The following is a 19,514-nucleotide window of genomic DNA, read 5'->3' as shown; positions in this document are numbered from 1 at the left end:
AAATCCCACCTTTTTCCTACCACACAGCCTTAGCCTTTACTTCTCACTTTAGGACACGACTCAAGGGCAAGTATGTAGCACACAAAATTGAAAGCCACCAAAAGAACACGCCTAAGCCTGCCATTTGGAACTGCAGAGCCACAGTGTATTCACAGTGTACACCTATGCTGTAAAATACACATCCACAGTATTTCACCACACTGGGTTGTTTCTGCTGTGTCATTTCAAAGAAGGATACCATGAAAGTTGTGAGTTCTGTGTTTATCTAACTGTACCAAAACTTAGGACACGATGTTCCTGTTCCTGAGTTAGCAGAGCTGCAAAAGAAGGGCATAACCAGCCTGGGAGATGAGATGTAAACACACTTTGATACCCTCAGATGAATAGCTATACACACGTATCTCGATATACAGACAGAGAAAAAGAGTATATGCAAGAACAAGGGTTTTTTATAAAACCAGTTTACCTTTGCCTCAGAAATCCCAATTTTTACCTGCAAATTCATTGAAGTGATTTCCAATGTCATAAGCCAGGTAGTTGTATCCAGAGTACTCATAGTCTATGAACTGCACATCACCTACGTGAGACACAACAGCAGCAACATCAGAGACCGTATCAAATGAAGTCACAGCCCTAATCCTTTGGAATTATCTGGGAAAAACCAAACCAAACCACACACCCATCTTTCTTGTGCCCAGTTGTGTGCACTCAGACATTTCGGGGTGAGGCTGTGATTTTTACAATATGAGATTTTTCTGGAATATTCACTCAAGAAATCTCTTAAATAATTACTTAAAGCTTACAATTCTCTATCTTTAAAATCTGAATAGCAGAATTTCAATTTTAAACTTCCACCACATGAGGGCATCCTTTACCTTCAAAATAAGAAATACGGTAGATGATCATTTATTTAAACTTTATGTAGAAATAGCAGATCAATTCTTCCCTGACTTCAAAAAGAACAGTCCTGTTTATTCTCAGTGTGCAACCACAGTGGACTAGCATGTTGCAACATGTTGATAATTCCTGCTTCCTCCAACCACACTTACAAAGCAAGACTATTCTTAATTGTTGCTTTTTTTAGCTGGCTTAAACTAGTCAAGAAACCATCAAACAACCCTCAAGTCCTCAAAACTATGAAACTACACAGTGTGATGTAAACAAGGACTGATAAAGCAGCAAACATAGTCCCAAAGCTTTCCAAATTGTGTTTACCTATAGGGAAGCACGCTTCACTCAAGGCAATAAAGCACTGAAGCTGCTCGAGAATGTCTGCACCACACCAGTCAAAACATCAACAAGATGGGTTAGGTAAAACTAGAGGCTCTTGTATTTTAAAGGCAATCAGCAAAATTACTAAAAACATCAGAAAAGTAAGCAATGGGTTACCTTAAGAGCTGCTTGTACTAGAATATTAAAATGTAAAACCTTACATTTCCCACTGCTATGCTGAAATAGGTAATTTTCACAGTTGCACTCTTCTCCCTCTCTATACCCATTCTTTTCATGAGTAGCTGCATATTTCCTCAGTAAAAACATACATTTTACTCAGGAAAAACATACTCTTTCCATTACAATGAACAATCTTCTTAGCATGACTTAACACATCTTACAGGTACTACTGCTAACCATCAGAACACCTGGTCAAAAAAGTAAATAAAAACAATGTTAAAGTATGTAATGTATTTCCTAGACTAAGGATTTTAAGTGTCTAATATACTGCCTCCTTAAGATTTATGGATATAGCACATAACAAATACAACAGTTTTACCAGATAAATGTCCTGACCAAGTTATCACAGAAGAACTTCGTTGTAAGCGTTCCTTCCTAGGCAGCTCCTCTGTACCATATTTGAAATACTAAAACTAAAGTTTTCCAGATGGATAAATCTTCTTGCCTAAGCATTTACAACAGAAGTTAAACCCCACACCACAAACAAAATCACTTAGTCACAATCCTCCAAGTCAGAGTTTACCCTCACTTTCACAGAAAGAGAGGATTGCTTACCAAGGTTATGAGGTTAAACCTTTAAGGCTCTAACAAACCAACACGAAAACGGCCTGTAAAGTGGCAAGCTCCTCCCAGGAAAATCTTGATGGCAACGGAAAATTGAAGTTATCTAGAACTCTGAAGGGACAAGAAATTTTACAGTAGCTGCAGCCAAAAATCTTACAATGTTGTCACAGTTTAACCTCTGCTACTGCTTGACTGGCAGATTCATACGCCTGCACTTCCCACTGGTTCTTTAGCACTACTTTTAAGAAGAAACACCTGTAAGTTAAAAGCCAGTCAAAATGCACAGCCCAACCCTGGTTAATATTCTGCTACACACAACTGATCTCCTGAACCCCTGCACCTCCCAAACATGTAATATTGCTTGTATTTCAAGGTTATTTTTCTTCCTCCCTCACATAAAATACAAACACAGCAAGTAAAAGTCTGCTTGCAAAATATCAACATCAGAAATACTGTACGTTTTTCATGTGCAAATTTTGTCTTGAACATACCTGTGTGCTATTGTGCATTTTTAAGTACAGCTAACACTTAAACCTTACTCCCAGATATAAATAATAGCACATACAGTAAGAAATTGGCTGTTACCAGGCACTCCCCTACAAGGAAATGCATGTGAACAAGTGACATGATAAACCTGCAGTCAGTACACAAGTAGCACGGTGCATGGCACAAGGCAGCATACCTCATCTGTAGCAGATGAAAAAAAAAGGCAAACTCACATTTAATGGAACAAAAGTTCAAAGTCCTGCATTGCTACTGATCTCGTTCAGACTTGTGCTACTGTGGAACTCAACCTTAAATTTAATTTTTGCATGAAGGCTCAAAATAAAGATGCACAGTTCTTTCTGTGAAACTGAAATAAAGTAAAATCTTTAAGTTTGCCACTTCATAGATGCATAAGGCATACATGTCCCAGCTACCTTGTTTTAGAAGAAACAGAAGAAACTTTGCATTAACTGCTTAAATATCCATAATACTATGAAGAAGTTACTTTTAAGACTCACTGCAGTTTATATGGGAAAGCCACTTCCAAAAGATACAGCTCACACTAGCAGTCAAGCAGCTAGCTTTTGTTTTGAGGTTTGTAATAAGTACAAAGAATTTGTACATCCCACTGATATCACTGGGAGTGGGCAGACCAACAAGAGATGTTAGTCTAAACACATTTGTATTTTATTGAAGTGAGACATGATGTAAAACTAAGCTCTATCGTCTCTCTGGAGAAGCTACTGCTATCAACAGGAATAGAGACGTCAGAAGTATTGAGTATTTCAAGTTGAAACGCGTTCCCTTTCTTCCAGGGGTCTCCTAGTGTAGACAACACAATGTAATCTACAAACACCACATGAAGATACAAAATGGAATACATGTTGTGTTCCATACACCAGAAACCAATTTTTCTAATAGATCAAATAGTAGTCAATAGAGCATTTGCTAAACCTCCTCTGGAAACTGAAAGTTCGGAGGGTGATGACACCTCTCTCTAGCTGCTCTTCACTTCTAATGGTTTAATAAGGTAAGCACTTCCGATGGGCAAGTCCTAGCTGTAGTTACCACAGCAGAACGACGTATCCCGAGTTCCGTCCCATCCTGCTCATCAGGTGAGCCACTGAGGCCCTAGAAGACAGCTTCAGTAAAGATAACAATCTATGCTGGGAACATATGTGTAAATTCACAGAAGGGTCATACACCCAAAGAATAATTTTAGCTATAAATATCCAATATAGCTTTGCAAAACAAAACAGGTTTTTAGATCAAAACCAGAAGCCTTAAACATACCTCAGTCTTCAGAAGCACTGAGCACCCACAGACTCCTACCAAAGATCATAGAAAACATTGGGTAGGCAGAGGGAATAAACAGAACAAAACTAGCCATCTACCTACACACTTAGCTTCCTGGCAGGTGATTTTAATACATTCAAGAAAATCACACGTAGATACAAATAAAACAATAGTGACACTTGGTCTTATTGAATAGCAAGTATTTGAATACTCTTAAAATAGCGTGTATTTTTAGAAACTCGGGTCACATTGAAAAAAAAAAGAAACACACAAACTTTAAGAGCATCAGAACACAAGGTCTATAAATAAGCAGTACCAAGCATATTTTGACTATCTTGATGTCCAAATTGTAATTAAAAGCAACGTGAAGCTCTGAGTTACATCCCCCAAAGAGCAGATGATACTGGTAATTATGGTTACCTAAAGTAACACTTGCAAATCTTCATATCCTGTGTGACTGAAAACGGACATTAACAGAACAGTGAGGGGCAGAGTTCTCTCAGCCGCAGCATGAACAAATTCAAATCAGATGAGTGAAACTCCATCAAAGGAAGCTAGCACTCAACATGCTATTCCAGTCTAATTAAGCAAAATTTAAGGACAGGAGACTCAGTCTTCTTAAAAGCACTGTGTGGCACAACTACGACTTTTCCTCCAAGTCTGAAAACTTACCATCAATTTAATGCAGAGGACAAGTCTAAAGCTAAGTACTAGGACAAGCCATAATCACTCTAATTGCATTGGACTGGAGTCCTAGTACCTGTTGATAGTCTGGAGCTTAAACAACCATATACACACACCCACCTGGTGCCTAGTAAACGTGCAAATTAAGTATTCACATACACGATAAATACAGTGTTGCTAAAATGATGAGTTCTGTTTGTACTGGCTTCTGAAAAGCCAGAAAAACACTACCAGCTTTGTGCAAACTACTGAGGAGAGACAAAAAAAAATAGTAGTTATCTAGAAGACCAATTCTCTTAATTCCAGTTTAGGGTCACCAAGGTCTTTATGATACACAGGAGCCTTTCTAGATGGAAGAGCAAATTTAGTAAGCGTACAGCACTTCCCAAACTCCTACCTACCTCCATGCAGTCTGCTGCCACGCCTAGTGAAGGGCATACCTCAAGATTCTATCTTGTGTGCTTGCAAAATTGTCTGTATACCAATAAAGGCTTTTCCTCAGATAAACAGAATTCCAGCAATACATATTTATTTACAGTTAAAGCTGAATTTCCACTTCTAAAACCACATTGCTCATCTTTAGATTGTACTAACAGACATTTTTTTTTCTCTGTAAAAAGCACAGTATAAGAAACAGCTTTCAAATGACAAATATTCTTTCTGCAGATGGCATTGAGGTTTGGTTACTATGAAAATGGTACCTGCTGTACCCAGATTGCAGAAGTCTTACAGCACAGTACACGTGCAACATTCAAACGTAAGTTTAACATATTAATTTCATATTTCCAAGTCTTTTTCCCCGCCAGCTGTTCACAGCTAGCTTGAAGCCAAAGTACTTCACACACCTCCCTCCTCCCCACCCTGTCCCCAAACACTAAGCACTCACACACTCGTTATTGTAGGATTGCTCATAAGTGATGCACTGCTGGCATTGTTTTTTCCTCCACTCTGTTTACAAAAAGAAAAGCATATAGCATTTGTTTTAAAAGTAGGAATTTCAAGCCTATTGACCATGATAGTGAACCTTTTAAAGGAATCCCTCTGATTTTTTTTTTTTTTTTTTTTCCAGCATGGTTCTATTATGAAAAGCAACTATAAAAATTACTTACACCTCAACAGGTCTGTTCTGGAATGCTAAAACTCAAGGTAATTTCAGCACTGAAAAAACCCACACAGTAAAAATAGATTTAGTTTTGGTAATACAATTATCACAACTCCAGTGTGTGTAAGACCACAAGCTGATTTTTTGCATACCTTCCATGCTTCCTTCCCCCCACCTCTGTTTAAGCAGAACTATAACCCATCAGTGAAATTAAGCTAAACCACTGAAGTTTGGTACCAAATGCTTAGAATTTAAAACTTAATAACATTGTACAGATATGTATACATATAAATATACATGCATACACCTATATAACTAGAAGTTCTAGCAATTCCCTTCAAAAGTGGAATTACTCAGAGGGAAACTTGCATATAAACCACCAAAAGACTATTTTCTCAATTCACATGCATTCAGTGCATGCCTGATGCAGAAATTGGTTACAGTAGTACACAACCAATTTTCATACTAGAACCAACTCCAGCATGGTTTTTATTTGGAACTCAAGGCACATAAGCTTAAGAGGTCAAAGACCAATGATGACTGATGGAGAAGGGTTCAGTTCCATTCAGTCGTTCACTTCACACGTTTTTGGCTTACATACAAACAACCTTAGCACCAAACTGCCACAAACAAATATGAAACTACCAGAAGGAATAAATCATCCTCACTTCAAAAGAAAATCTTGATCTGATGAATTTGTTGCACTCAGTTGAGCTCAGATACTTGAAATGAGAGAAAAGCTGTACATTTTTACTGCACAATGGCCATTTTAGTGTTTCAAGTTTGCCATTGGTTTAATTATCCTGTTTAATTGATTCATTTAGTAACCGAACCTCAAACCACTAAAATAAAGAAATAAAAGAAACTGCTGGTTTATACAGAAGGTTTACAGATTTTAATAAAGGCATTATTTAATAGCATGAATTATGAGTTTTACATGTAATAAAAACAGAAAATTAAACTTTGCCAAGATGTGTACTTCCTACAACAGTTCAAATATATATTTACAAAAGAAATCTTTAAGATGCTTTTGTACCTCATGCAGAAAAATTGAGTCACTGAATGTAGTACTAAGTATCACTAAGATACTTCATTATGAAAAGTGTCTTCCCACAATCGAAACCAGAACACTACACATATTATAGGAGATAATGTCTTCAAGTTACTGTCTATGCTTGTATGATTTTTTTTTTTCTTCCTAAAATCTTTATACAACTGGAACAGAATTAACATGAACAATTACATACTTGGAAGTCTAGTCATACAAGCAGGCAAAGGATTAACAAATTCATTAATTCATTAAAGAAAAGCACGGAACACCAATATTCCTCCTCTGTACAGTAACATGGAGATGAGAGTTAGCCAATTAAGCAACTTGGTATTTGCACAGATATCACTACTATTACACTGGCTCTTAAAAGCTCAAACTGAGTTCACTTGAACAAGTCAGCAAAATGACACCAATGCTGTAGCAAACGCAATAAACAGCACAAAACAAAGCCACTCATTACTTACTGTTTAGTTCAACACCTACCTCGTTTCTTGTTGTAAATGATATTCTTACACAACAGGTCATTGTGACAGAGTACCACTGGTGATCCTAAATTTGACAGTCTTTCCTTCATCCAGGCCATCTCTTCTTGAAGAACTTGAGGACTTGGAATGTCACTTAAAAACCTTTTCAGGTGTAAGAACTTTGAGTTAATATTTAGTACTATGTGTTCCACACCAACTGTTTGTAAAGACATAACTTGTTTTCCTCTACATTTTTATTGCAAATAATTCATTAGACCTTCCTCCATACCAAGGTACTCTCTCCCCCAGCTCAATGACACTCAAATTATGACAATTATTTCCTGCTGTTCTCCTCAAAAAACAATTCTCAGAAGATAATCTGTGCTGTAAACGTGACAGTAGTGCAAAAATCAGGAGTAGAACTTGAATACAATCCTTCACATTTTTGAAGGAGTAAAGATCAAAAGGGTTATATAGCATTAATTTCATTCACTTTTTGCTCACATTACATTACTTCTCTCAAGAAGAATACACAACAGTAAGTACTAAGTACTATATTTATCTATACAAAGGAAATGAACACTCCTTTTCGGTTCTAGTCCAGTAAAAATGCTTAAGTGGTCATTTTATCTTCTAGATTTTCAATTAATTACTCAAGTCACCTCGGCTTTCTTACGAATTTTATGTTGTAAAAGAAAAAAATTCAGAACAACTTCATTAGAGCATTCTTTAAGTATGCTGCAGTAAGAAGGGCAGTTGTCATCTGATTTCAAAGAAGTTCCATGAAGAATGTTTTTAAGCTGAAATCTGCTTTCTGAGTGATATGATGATACTGTATAAACACTTCCAAATCACAGTGTTCGCTAAAAAGTATGATCTCGGCTCCTCAAGAAACATGGCCTTCAACTAAAGCTTTAGATTACAGCACAGAAACTTTATTTAGGTTAAACATTGCTCCTAGTTTTGCTGTTCCTCTCATCCCAATCTTTCAGTGACTGACGCTACAATCTTTTGGAAATATTTTCTTATTTTGTTAAGCTCCGACCAACCACCCCCACCCCCCCAAAAAAAAACAAAACACACACAACACCAACCAAACAAAAAAATCCACCAGTTTGATTTACAACTCAAGAGCTTTATTAGGATGCTAAACCCAAAATGTAATTAAACCCTTAAATCCAGGTGACACCATTATTCATACTCCATGATAGCACAGGTCCAGAATGACTGTGTGGATACCTTTTCCTCTTCTGGAAAAGATTTTGGGAGCTCATCCCAAAACAGCCTTTCATTAACTTTATTTTTACTTCACCCCATTTTGGACAAATTTACGAACTGAAAAAATACAAGACAGCTAAGAGTTGTGGGTTATAATGAATAAACAGTATTCCTGCAACCCCAGGAAACATGCTTTTAGTATTCGCCTCAGAACACAGGTCTCAGGTTTAAGACTAATGGTTGTCAAAAACTGTTGAGACAACTACCTTAAGTACGTGATTTGACCTTTGTTCTTTAAAAAGACTCTCCTTATCATATTTGACATTATACAGCTACTTCAGTGTACAAGAGTATGACAAAACTCAAAGTTTTACAAATTTAACATTATATGGTAATGCAAAATCTAGTTTTTTAAGTATTTTTCTGCCCTCAACCAGAAAGAATGGGAAGTTGGGAAAGCACATAATGTAATACCTACCTTTTATTTACTTCTTCATCTGCAAATTCTGTGGGTATGAGAGAGAAGTATTTTCCCATCTTCAGCCACAGATTAGATTTAGGGATCCATCCATTGTGTGCATGAATAGTATGGATTTTAGCAAGCTGTCTGGCAATGAGTCTAAAAAAAAAATAAAGCGTAATGTTACACTTAATGTATATCTGACAGTCTTTATCACATTTTTCCTAGCAAGAAGAGAAAACAACTACAATACATTTAACAAGAAAAAAACGTAAAAAATGCAGCAAGGGAATGCAAATAGAGTTTAAACAAGAACAGCACAGCTACAGAGCAGCATCTTTCAAGAGTCAAAAGGTCATTAGCAGCACTACTTGAGGGAGTGGAGGCAGGGGGGATTTGAGTTGAGTTGTGGCGTGAGGACCTTACATGCAGGTGAAGCATGCAACTTGCTTATCTTTACAAGAGTTGACTCAAATTAGCTGCCATTGTTAGGCAAATGTATTTCAGTGCGCACATGAAAAGCTAAAATCTAAGACATCAGCAGTTTCTATGCACTCCTAATAGTTTTAAAAATTATGCCTCAATGGAACACTATCTTGAACCTATTCACAAAAGGAATGTATTGGAAACAGAGCTAGGAGTATTTGCTTTAATCAAGTCCAGGCCCTTACAGCTCCACCACGTTAAACGATCTCCCTAATGGTAACGTGCCAGTGCTAAATACAATAAGCAGTCCTCTAACAGGCCTTCTGGGGAGGCAGCATGGATCATTTGTTCAGCACTGAAATGCCATGATAACTAAGACAGAGGACAGTGAGCTGTCCAAGAGCGTGAACATCAACTTAGTGCAGGCTTATAGAAATATTTATTTCTCTGCCTGCTCATACACTAAATTTGAGATCCTTTGGTCCTGAAAGAACACCATAAATGCATCACAGAACTTGAATAATGAAATAATAAGAATTAAAATAAAGAGCTTACCTGAAAATATCTGGATTGCATACATGCTCTGGATCCAGTGCTTCTCCCTGCATGAACTCGTAGCACAGGCCATTATTGAAAGTACAGTATAGCTGAGGTGCACAGCCATGAGCCTGCAACACACGGAAACTCTTCACTTCCTCATCTCGATCTACTAAGAGCTCGGTCTTATTTCCATAGATTCTGACTAGAACGACGTCGTCTGTTATGTCACCCACGTAGCAGCCAATTAGTTTATTGGTGATCCCATCAGTGAACAGCTAAAAAGTAAAAATAATGCATAAGCAACTCAGATGTGCATCTGCATTTTCAATCTGCAGGAGGAGAGTGCAGAGTTTTCTTTAGTTCACAAAACACAAGTGTTTACTAGATAGAGCATTAACAAAAGAAACCTTTAAGATACACGAAAATAGTGAAGAAAATAGCAAGGATTTTTACCACTAATGCATGAAAAGAGAAGAAGAAAACGTGAAAACAACCTATAGTGAACTACAGAAACACCATACGTAAAAGGCAGTAACTGCAAGCTCAATATTGTAAAATCAGTTTCCACATAACCACTCTGAAACTGATGGATTAAACTGGCTGAAATCAAAGCCCCTAGAAGGCAGCAACCCCAGTATGAAAACAGTCATGAATACAGGCAGCATGAAAACAAGAACAATTTCGAAGCACTTCAGAACTTTGGTAATTGCTGATCAGTGCACAACTAGGAAAAGACACTCCTGGAATTCTAAACTACCCCTTTTAAAAAGCAAAATTCACATCAGAAACAGTTCAAGTTCAGTGGTTAGCATTTTCCCACAAGCCTTAAGGTTTTAGTGATTGAGCACAATTCCTAAAGTCACTTTGGCTCCTCTACAAATTTGAGGCAGTACTTAAAATTCAAGACCCTAGTCATGAGTATCAAGTACCATTTTAAATTTAAAAGCTGCTGTCAAGACCCACTACCCTCCCATTTTACTTCATAACTGGTACACATCATTTAAAACATTAAAAAAGCCTTTTAAGTCCTTATGAGAATCATGGAACAGTTCGGGTTGAAGGGACCTCAAAGATCATCCAGTTCCAACCCCCCTGCCATGGGCAGGAACACCCTCCACTACACCAGGTTGCCCAAAGCTTCATCCAACCTGGCCTTGAACACTTCCAGGGATGGGGCATCCACAACTTCTCTGGGAAACCTGTTCCACTGCCTCACCACCCTCAATGTAAAAAATTTCTTCCTTATATCTAATCTAAATTTGCCCTCTTTCAATTTCAATCCATTGCCCTTACTATCACTACACGCCCTTGTAAAAAGTCCCTCTCCAGCTTTCTTGTAGATCCATCCCTTCAGGTACTGGAAGGCTGCTAGGAGGTTTCCCTGGGGCATTCTCTCCAACAATCCCAACTCTCTCAGCCTGTCTTCATAGCAGAGGTGCTCCAGCCCTCGGATCATCTTCGTGGCCCTCCTCTGGAATCACTCCAGCAGCTACATGTCCTTCTTGTGTTGGGGACTCCAGAGCTGAATGCAGTATTCCAGGTGGGGTCTCATGAGAGCAGAGCAGAGGGGCAGAATTACCTCCCTCGACCTGCTGGCCACGCTCCTTTTGATGCAGCCCAGGATACGGTTGGCTTTCTGTGCTGCCAGCGCACATTGCCGGCTCGTGTTGAGCTTCTTATCCACCAGCACTCCCAAATCCTTCTCTGGTCTCAATCCAGTCTCTACCCAGCCTGTGCTTGTGCTTGGGATGGTCCTGATCAATGTGCAGGACCTTGCACACTTGGCTTTGTTGAACTTCATGAGGTTCTCACAGGCCCACCTCTCCAGCCCGTCATGGTCCCTCTGGATTAAAATGCATATAAACGCAATTTTCAAAGCCCTGCAGTTTTAGACTTTGACCAGTGTGGTCACTGTTGCCTGAACATACTGAACATGAAGCAAGTAACTTTCCACAAAAATAAGTAAAAGCATTATTTGACCATTATGTTTCCATCTAAGGACAAGGTACTCACTGCCTTTCAAATAATGATGGAGGTACCCATACTACAAGCTCCTAGCTATAGGAAGCAGGGGGTGGGGCCAGGCAGATCGAAATAGCCTCACTCCTTTAACCGCTGCTTATCTTTTCACATCTGATGACAAGACCTAACATAATCATTATACAGGCTGAGCTCTTGTAGATGCTACCTGACAAGCAGACTGGATCCTGAGTTACTGGGCTGTGTGTAGTCAAGTAACTGAAATCCTACTCGGTGCCTGCAGGAGTAACACAGCAGTTCTTCATCTCCTCCTACAATCCACAACAGTTTTACAGCTCAGAAAACAGATGTTTGACACTTAAACTCTTTACACTCCATCAACTCAGACCGAATGCTTAAGAACTTGCTAGATAAGCACCACCCCTACTGACTCTAGCTGTCAGGTAAGTGACTGAAGGACAAGCCTTTAACATTATCAGGCCACAATGCAACATCACAAGCAAGAAAGCCAATGTTTTCATAACTACTGCACAGTCTCTTGCTGTCTTAAACATGAAAAGTAAGCAATTTAAATTCAAAGTTCTCACAGTAACTAATTTATATTAAAGTGTATTTTATATTTTTTAGTGGTTACAATCATGCCTCTTCTCCGACTCTGTTACCCCCAAAACCCTAATTAAAACTTAATTAAAAAAGAATAAACCCTTCCACAAAGCACAAACCCTCCTTTCAGGACCTTGCACTAAAACAAACAAGCAGCAAGAAGTAGCTTCAAGTTGGTTAACATACACAATTTTTCCTTGAGTGGACATCCTGCAAGTTTAACTTAACACCTTTCTGTAGGAAGTGCTTTCATCGTTAATTTTCACCTAATTAACTCTTCTGGCACACACACAAGAGACAAATCAACATACGGTCTGATCACCTTTATCAGAATTTTTTCAAACTGTGCAGGTCCTTGAAGCTGCAAGGAGCTTTTATTTAAAGGCAGCCTGAAGACCCTGGAGAGATTTTTTAAAAAATTTCTAATTGTAATAGAAATCAGAAAATCTGCTGAAAAAATGAAACTTATCAGAAGTAGAACGCTAACTGTTCAATGCCAACAGTTTGAATTCCTTAGTTACTGATGTCCATTCACGCAACCTCCCACATCTTTTCCCTCAAGCCCTAAGTCTGGCCCAGAACAAAAATCCTGACAACTGAAGCAGTTTGCTGCATTTCAGACCTTATACTAAACATTAATATTTAATGAAAAAGTACATGCCAGCAACAGGGAACTTCTCTACAGGCATCACCATTCCTCAGAACATTGGATGGTTTGGGTGGGCGTTTTTGTTGCAGGTTTCGGGGTTTTTTTATTGGGGATTATTGGTCTTTTTTTTAAAAAAAAAAAAAGCAAAACAGTTCAGAAACTGACTTCTTATCCCCCTCCAAGAGGAAGCCTTTAGTTTGAAAAATAAAGTAGTATCATTCAAACAGAAGTGACAGCTTGCTTCCATATCTCAGGGGTTTAGAGAAACCAAGCATTAGAAGCAATTTTTTGAATTCCCAAAGAAAAAATTCTGAAGTTGGGTCAAGCCTCCCTATTTCAGAAAAGACAAGACTTTCTGAGTGGAAGATTTGCCTGTGTTTTAGCTATTATGCCTTGCTCTCCTCAGCAATAAATGCAGAAAATGACTGGGTCAGCTTTAGTTGTCCTCACAAATAACGGAGTAGCTCAAGCTCCTGAGGAAGGATGCAGACACAAAGGCACTCCGTTTTCTGAAATAATTACAAACACTCAATCTTGCAAAAGTAGGTTCAGGAAATCATTTATCTTTCATATACATGCAGTAACCATAAATTCCAATAAACCTGCTTACAAAGCCTCCTTGATTGACTCGAAATTAGGACTTCACAATTTATAGACACATTTTATTACTAGCTACTGCTGAAATAACCCAGAATAGGAGTCAAGTTATGAAGAATCTTGCCTTAAAACAGTCTTCATAGCAACTACATATTACAATGCCAATCGTTGCAGCTAAGGAAACTGTACTACTGTTTAGCACCATAGATACCAGTTTTCACATTAAAAAGGAATATAACTGTACTCTAACACTATCCTATCCTTTTGCTTGACATTTACGGAGATATTTTAAGGTTTCTCCGTGTACATAACCACATTGTTACAACAACGCACACGCTATATCGAGAGGACGACGTGCTTGAGCAGCGTTACCCGATTTGAACCGGCAGTACTTCGACGCGTTTCAAGCATGACTTGTACATCACACATTACGCCTTTATATTATGACGTATTCATTCATATCCTTCCCCCTTGTAAGTGCACTGTCACAGAACTATTTAGATCAGAAGGACCTCCTGGGTTCATCTCGTTTAACCTCCCTGCTCAAGCAGGGCCAACTAGAGACAGCTGCCCACGACTGCGTCCAGTGAAATCTCCAGGAATTCTGAAGGCTCTACAACCCATTTGGGCAACTTGTTCTAGTGTTTGACCACCCTCATAGCAAAAAAAAAAAAAAAGTGTTTTCTTGCGTTCAGATGGAATTTCACATGTGTTTTATTTTGTGTCCATTGCCTTGCCCGTCACTGGGCACTGAGAAGAGTCTGGCTCTTTTTTCTTCACTCCCCCCATCAGGTATTTATACACATCAATAAGATCCCTGCAAGCTGCCTTTTTTCCGGGCCAAACAGTTCCAGCCTCTCCTCATATGAAAGATGCTCCAGTTCCTCAGTCATCTTCCTGGCCCTTTGCTGGACTTGCTCTAGTGAGTCTGTATCCTTCTCATACCAGGGAGCAAAGTACAGGACACGGCACCCTAATACAGCAAATCAGTGTCGAAGTGCTGATTCATTGTAGCATAAAACCAGAATTAACTCATTAAAAAGTTTAAAGAGCACTTTGCAGAAGCTATCTGTGTTGCGCTGTCAAACTTAGTAAGTATCTTGTCTGCCATACTTAAATGAAAGCTTCTGCAATGTAGCATTAGTAAAAGCTCTTATGCTGTCATTGCAGGGCCAAAAGAGAAGTGAAAGTTCTGCTGAACTAAGAAGGATCAAAATCATTAAGTATAAAACTCGCTAACCCCTCTGAAGAGAAAGAAGTTTATTGTCTTTACTGAATGGCAAAGGCGGCAAGCAAAATAGGCAATAATTCTCATCACACAACAGCATTGTTTCATACCGCTGGCACTTGTGCTACCATTTCCTACTACTTATAAAACAGTCCTTCAATGAAGCTTGCCTTTCTCTCTCCATACAAAACTGTACTATGAAAAAGGGCAAGGCTCTAAAGTAATCAGAAATAGTGATAACAAAAAAAAAGCTGACTTTTAGTAGCGCCAATGCAAAGAAACAGTAAGAATTCGACTTGCTTATGTCATTAAGCAGAAACTTCTGGCCACTATACAGCTTTTGTCACACTGCACAGGTCTATTAAACCCTTGAAACAAGTCTCATTAGTGTTAATAAAAAGAAACCTACAACAAGGAAATTGGACTCCCTCAACTGATAATTTAGGAACTCTACTTCTTATTAGCATCTATTTGTAACATGCTGCTTTAAGTAATTATTTACACCCAAGAGCATTTTAGTTATTGCTTCTTAAAAAGGCAGAAGGGTTTTCTTACTTTCCTAATAACATTATTCAGTAAGACAATTTCCATATGCCATTGTCAGAAAACATCTAATGTTTTCCACCAGTAAAAGAATGTAATACTCACTTTATTCTTTTATTCAGAATGCCTTTACTGCAGCATTTAAAGAATCAGCTTAGAATTCCTTGCCTGAAACATAACCCGAGATGCAGCAGAGCAAAACAGGAGTTCTATAATGAAAGCATCAGTCGAGCAGTATAAACAGAGAATGGACTCTGACAACTTGGATGAGATAATCAGTAAACTCTCAAGGCCACGTAGAAGATGATGAAAGAATCTTACAGAATGCTATGAATGACAAGTAGAAAATTCTGGAAAGAAATCAAAAAATACAGAGAGCTAATAGAAGTCAAGAACATGATGCGAGAAAAAAAAAATCCAGCCATCAAGATTCTGGTACTCTTGCAATCTGCAAAAACTTAATTATTGTGACATGCACTTATTACAATCTGTTAAGTACTCCCAGGTGAGGTGACGCAAAGATAAAACTAACTCTGAAAACATTTCTGGAAATGGTATCTACCAACCCACAATCCAGTCAGAGATGTAGCCTGAAGTCAAGGCGCTCCAGCTCTTGGTAACAGACAGAAACCCTTCACTGAAATGCAGAGTGAAGGTGAGAAAGCTACAAACAAGCTTGAGTTACTCAAACGCAGTGTCAGAAAACAGCACATGGTACAAACAAGATAGGCCAAAGGAGTACACAAGGAGCAGAGAAAACTCAACCAAGACATGAAGCAACTCCGAGATAGATTTTACCCTAAAAAGCAGTCTTATCGGCAGCGGTCAGGTAATATTAGATTCCTGGAAAGGACACACAATGGAAACGTTCCCATCTCATAAGCAGCTGGCTCAAGAAAAGCTTATACCTGATACCATTGTTCCACGTGTTCAGAAGAATGAGGAGAATGACAATAAAATTACAACCACATGTGACAAGCATGAACAGGCAGAAATAACGTGTCACAGGGCAAAGTCAAAAGCACTTATCACTCAAAGAAGAGATGTAAAACTGAGCAGACTTTTTTCCTTCCAGACTGTTATTACATCCATAGGAGAAATATAGAAAGCAGAATTATTGCACTGCTGCATAAAGAGAACACTGATGTGAAGTTTCAGCATAAATAAGTAAGGATTCCCTCAATTCTGCCATCGAACTCCAGACTGCACATTAAGATCTCCACAAAGGAACGGAGGTTTTAATACATGCTTCTTGAATGCTCACAAAACTTCCAAGTTTGTATTCTAATATGTAACTTCATTTTTTCTGGAGAAGTATAGTCTGTATAGGCACATCAACAAGTGTATATCTCAATAATTTAATTTCTTGAAACAAGGTAAGTTATTTCTCCATCTCTTCTTTATGTAGCTATTCATAAAAGAAGGACAAAGTAGACAAAGTACAATTACTGGAAAATGCAGGCCGTAGGTAAATTCTCATATACCCAGCAGGGATTACCAGAAACATTGTTCAAAGGCCTCCAGGCTCTGGAGCCATATCCTCCAGATCATTACACTCAGCAGGTGAAAGCCACTGTTTGCTACTACCTATGCTATATACTACCACTTAAACATTTTTTTTGGCTACCAAACCATCAATCCTGCAGCTTCAAGGAAGAACTCATAGGTTTTTTTTCATGGTGTGGAGTTTTTTTTTTTCCCACTGTATTGGGTTGTCTGGGTTTTTTTCAGTTTTTTTCTTAAGGTCTTAACTGAAGTTTCACATCCTCCATATTCTCACTATAAATACAATTCAAAAATTACATTAATAGTCTATTACAAAATGCTACAGATATGCTTCCTCTTGCAAGGACTGGTTCTGACCTAAATGAGTGACAAGATGAGACAGGGGTTTTTTAATGTCAGAAGAAAACCCTAAAGAGAAATTACATATTTTTCATCTTGTTTCTGAAAAATACTTACAGATAAATAAATAGCTTTTTAGCTAACAGAAAAGGAGTCTAAGATTTTATTTTGACTCAAAGAATTAATTTGCTGCTCCTCTCCCTGGAAGATTTTGACATGAAATGGCTATGTAATGGGGAGGCAAACAGAGCTACAACAAAGTCTACAGCATAACTTAAATGGCATTAAAGAGCCAGATCCAAGCCGTGCCTAAGCAAATATCAATTCTCTGCAATTAGAACCAGTCATCAATACAAACACACCTGTACCATGCACAATTGGATTACATCATGCACTGTGATGTCACTACATACACAATTGCTGCCCCACCTGCTGATACCACAAGAAAAAACCTTTACAAACAAGGTATTGAGATCATCAAGCTTCATCAGAAGCTTAGTAAGAATAGAGAAACCAACCCAGCCTCAAATGATATCTAACACTGCCTACATTCCCCACTTATTGTGACTCTGCATTCAAGGCACACATCGAGTGACAGATTTTCCACAACACATCAGAAGTGCAGCCCATTCTGCAACTCTTAACTTTTCTTATTCTTTCCTTCGCTCATCACTTCTCCATTCAGACATAATAGCACTTCAGGACGTTAATCTGTGAACTCAGTCCTTCCCCTGGTAACTACTTTCACAAATGCTGAAGAGCATGATGTCCTAAAAACCACTAGGCAATAAAAAACTCTCATGAAAAATGTAATGACAGATACAAAATAAAAAGTTAGTTTAGTTTGTTTCCCCAGAGACTAACATTTTCTGTTTCCATTCAATTATTTCAATGCTTTAAACCTCACAGTGTCTCATTAAATAAACTGTGAAATATATTAACTAGTTCAGAAATCTGAACCTAATCATAGTTTCTTACAAAGAAAATACTAAGATCAACACAAGCAAAGAAATAAGAGCAACAGCCAGAAAATACCGCCTAAAGCTAGTGAGCAAAAGTCAGGAAGAAAAAGCAAAGAGAATGGGAGAAAAATCTAACCTGGTACATGAAAAAAAAAAAGAGGAAGGAGCGCTGTTTGGTTGGTGAAAGTACAATTCTTTAAGTATGTCTGTCTTGTACGCTCACATTTCATAGCTATAGCAACAAATTTTTGCAAAGAATTATAAAACACTGCAGCAGTAAAGCCATGCAAAGCGTTGATAAATGCAAAGACACGTACATCTTGCCGACAAAGACAGGACCAGAAAACAAGCAAGGCCAAATTATTTCAGAGAATAAAAAACCAACTTAATTACACTTATTTGGAGCTGACAGGAGCTTGCAGTATTGGAGGGGTGGGGGTAGGGAGTCTTAGTCAAGAATTTTATCCCCTTTGCAAAACTGATAGGGTTTTTTTCCTCCCCTCTCCTGAGGTCTGGGCCAGGACACCAGCACTATTTGCTACCATGTCATTTTTATCATTTTACATCTACGAATGATTTTGCAGCTGACTTTTTCACACAGAAGACATCACGCTGGTCTGTCAAAATAATGGTGTAAATTAACACAATTAATATTAAGCCTTTTGACCAGTAAAAACAAGCAGCCTTTATTCTCAATGTTAAAGGTTACTTCAGAATGGAAAGAAATAGATTGTTTTTCCTGCACCATAATATTACACTGAAGAAAGGAAATTATGTATTAACCTACTGCATTCTTCATTATGACCAGACCTACAAGATGTAGAATAGGTCATGGGATAAAAGAATCCTTAATCTGCACTTACTGAAGTGGTAAATAACATTTTCATACTGTAACCAAACATTAATCCTCCTTCAAACACTAACACAAATGAATCTCCATAAAAGAGGGAAAATAAAAAACTCTTAATGTGGGAAACAGATTCCAAACTGTGATTGTATTTGTATATTAGAAAGGGTGATACAACCTCTTTAAGACAGTAAAGAGTTAAAACAACTAAGTCTTTATATTTCACTAATAAAGAATTGTCCGGAATATTAAAATTGGAATGTCCACTGTCACAAGTCAAGCTGCTTACTAGCTCAAACCAGGGTCTGATTGAGTTTTGAAGAGTATTTTTGTTTATGAAATAAAAAACCCTGTTTCTCATGCTCACCACAGTCAATTTCTGAGTTCAGCAAGCAGTTTTTCAGCAGGAGGTTGGAAGAGAGGCCTCCAGAGATCCCTTCCAATCTGAACTACTCTACAACTCTATTACTAAAATCAGCTGTTACAGAATCAAAAGCAACTACTGCAAAAAAGCACC

At 38.1% G+C, this 19,514-nt stretch overlaps 1 protein-coding gene across 1 annotated transcript in view; it reads right to left on the bottom strand.

The window, feature by feature from the left end:
• Positions 1 to 19,514, bottom strand: part of ETNK1 (ethanolamine kinase 1) — a 33,866-nt gene that overhangs the window by 11,357 nt on the left and 2,995 nt on the right. Inside the window, exons 2-5 of the mRNA XM_086611276.1 lie at positions 9,759 to 10,018; positions 8,796 to 8,936; positions 7,119 to 7,261; positions 494 to 577 (exon numbers count right to left, since the gene is read on the bottom strand). Coding sequence (XP_086467402.1) covers positions 494 to 577; positions 7,119 to 7,261; positions 8,796 to 8,936; positions 9,759 to 10,018 — 628 coding nt within the window. The remainder of the gene's footprint in view (positions 1 to 493; positions 578 to 7,118; positions 7,262 to 8,795; positions 8,937 to 9,758; positions 10,019 to 19,514) is intronic.

This window comes from Tauraco erythrolophus, chromosome 4 (genome assembly GCF_009769465.1).
Source record: "Tauraco erythrolophus isolate bTauEry1 chromosome 4, bTauEry1.pri, whole genome shotgun sequence".
Classification (NCBI taxonomy): Eukaryota; Metazoa; Chordata; class Aves; order Musophagiformes; family Musophagidae; genus Tauraco; species Tauraco erythrolophus.
Note: the sequence above shows the minus strand (reverse complement) of the source record. Positions and strands in the feature narration are given on the sequence as shown.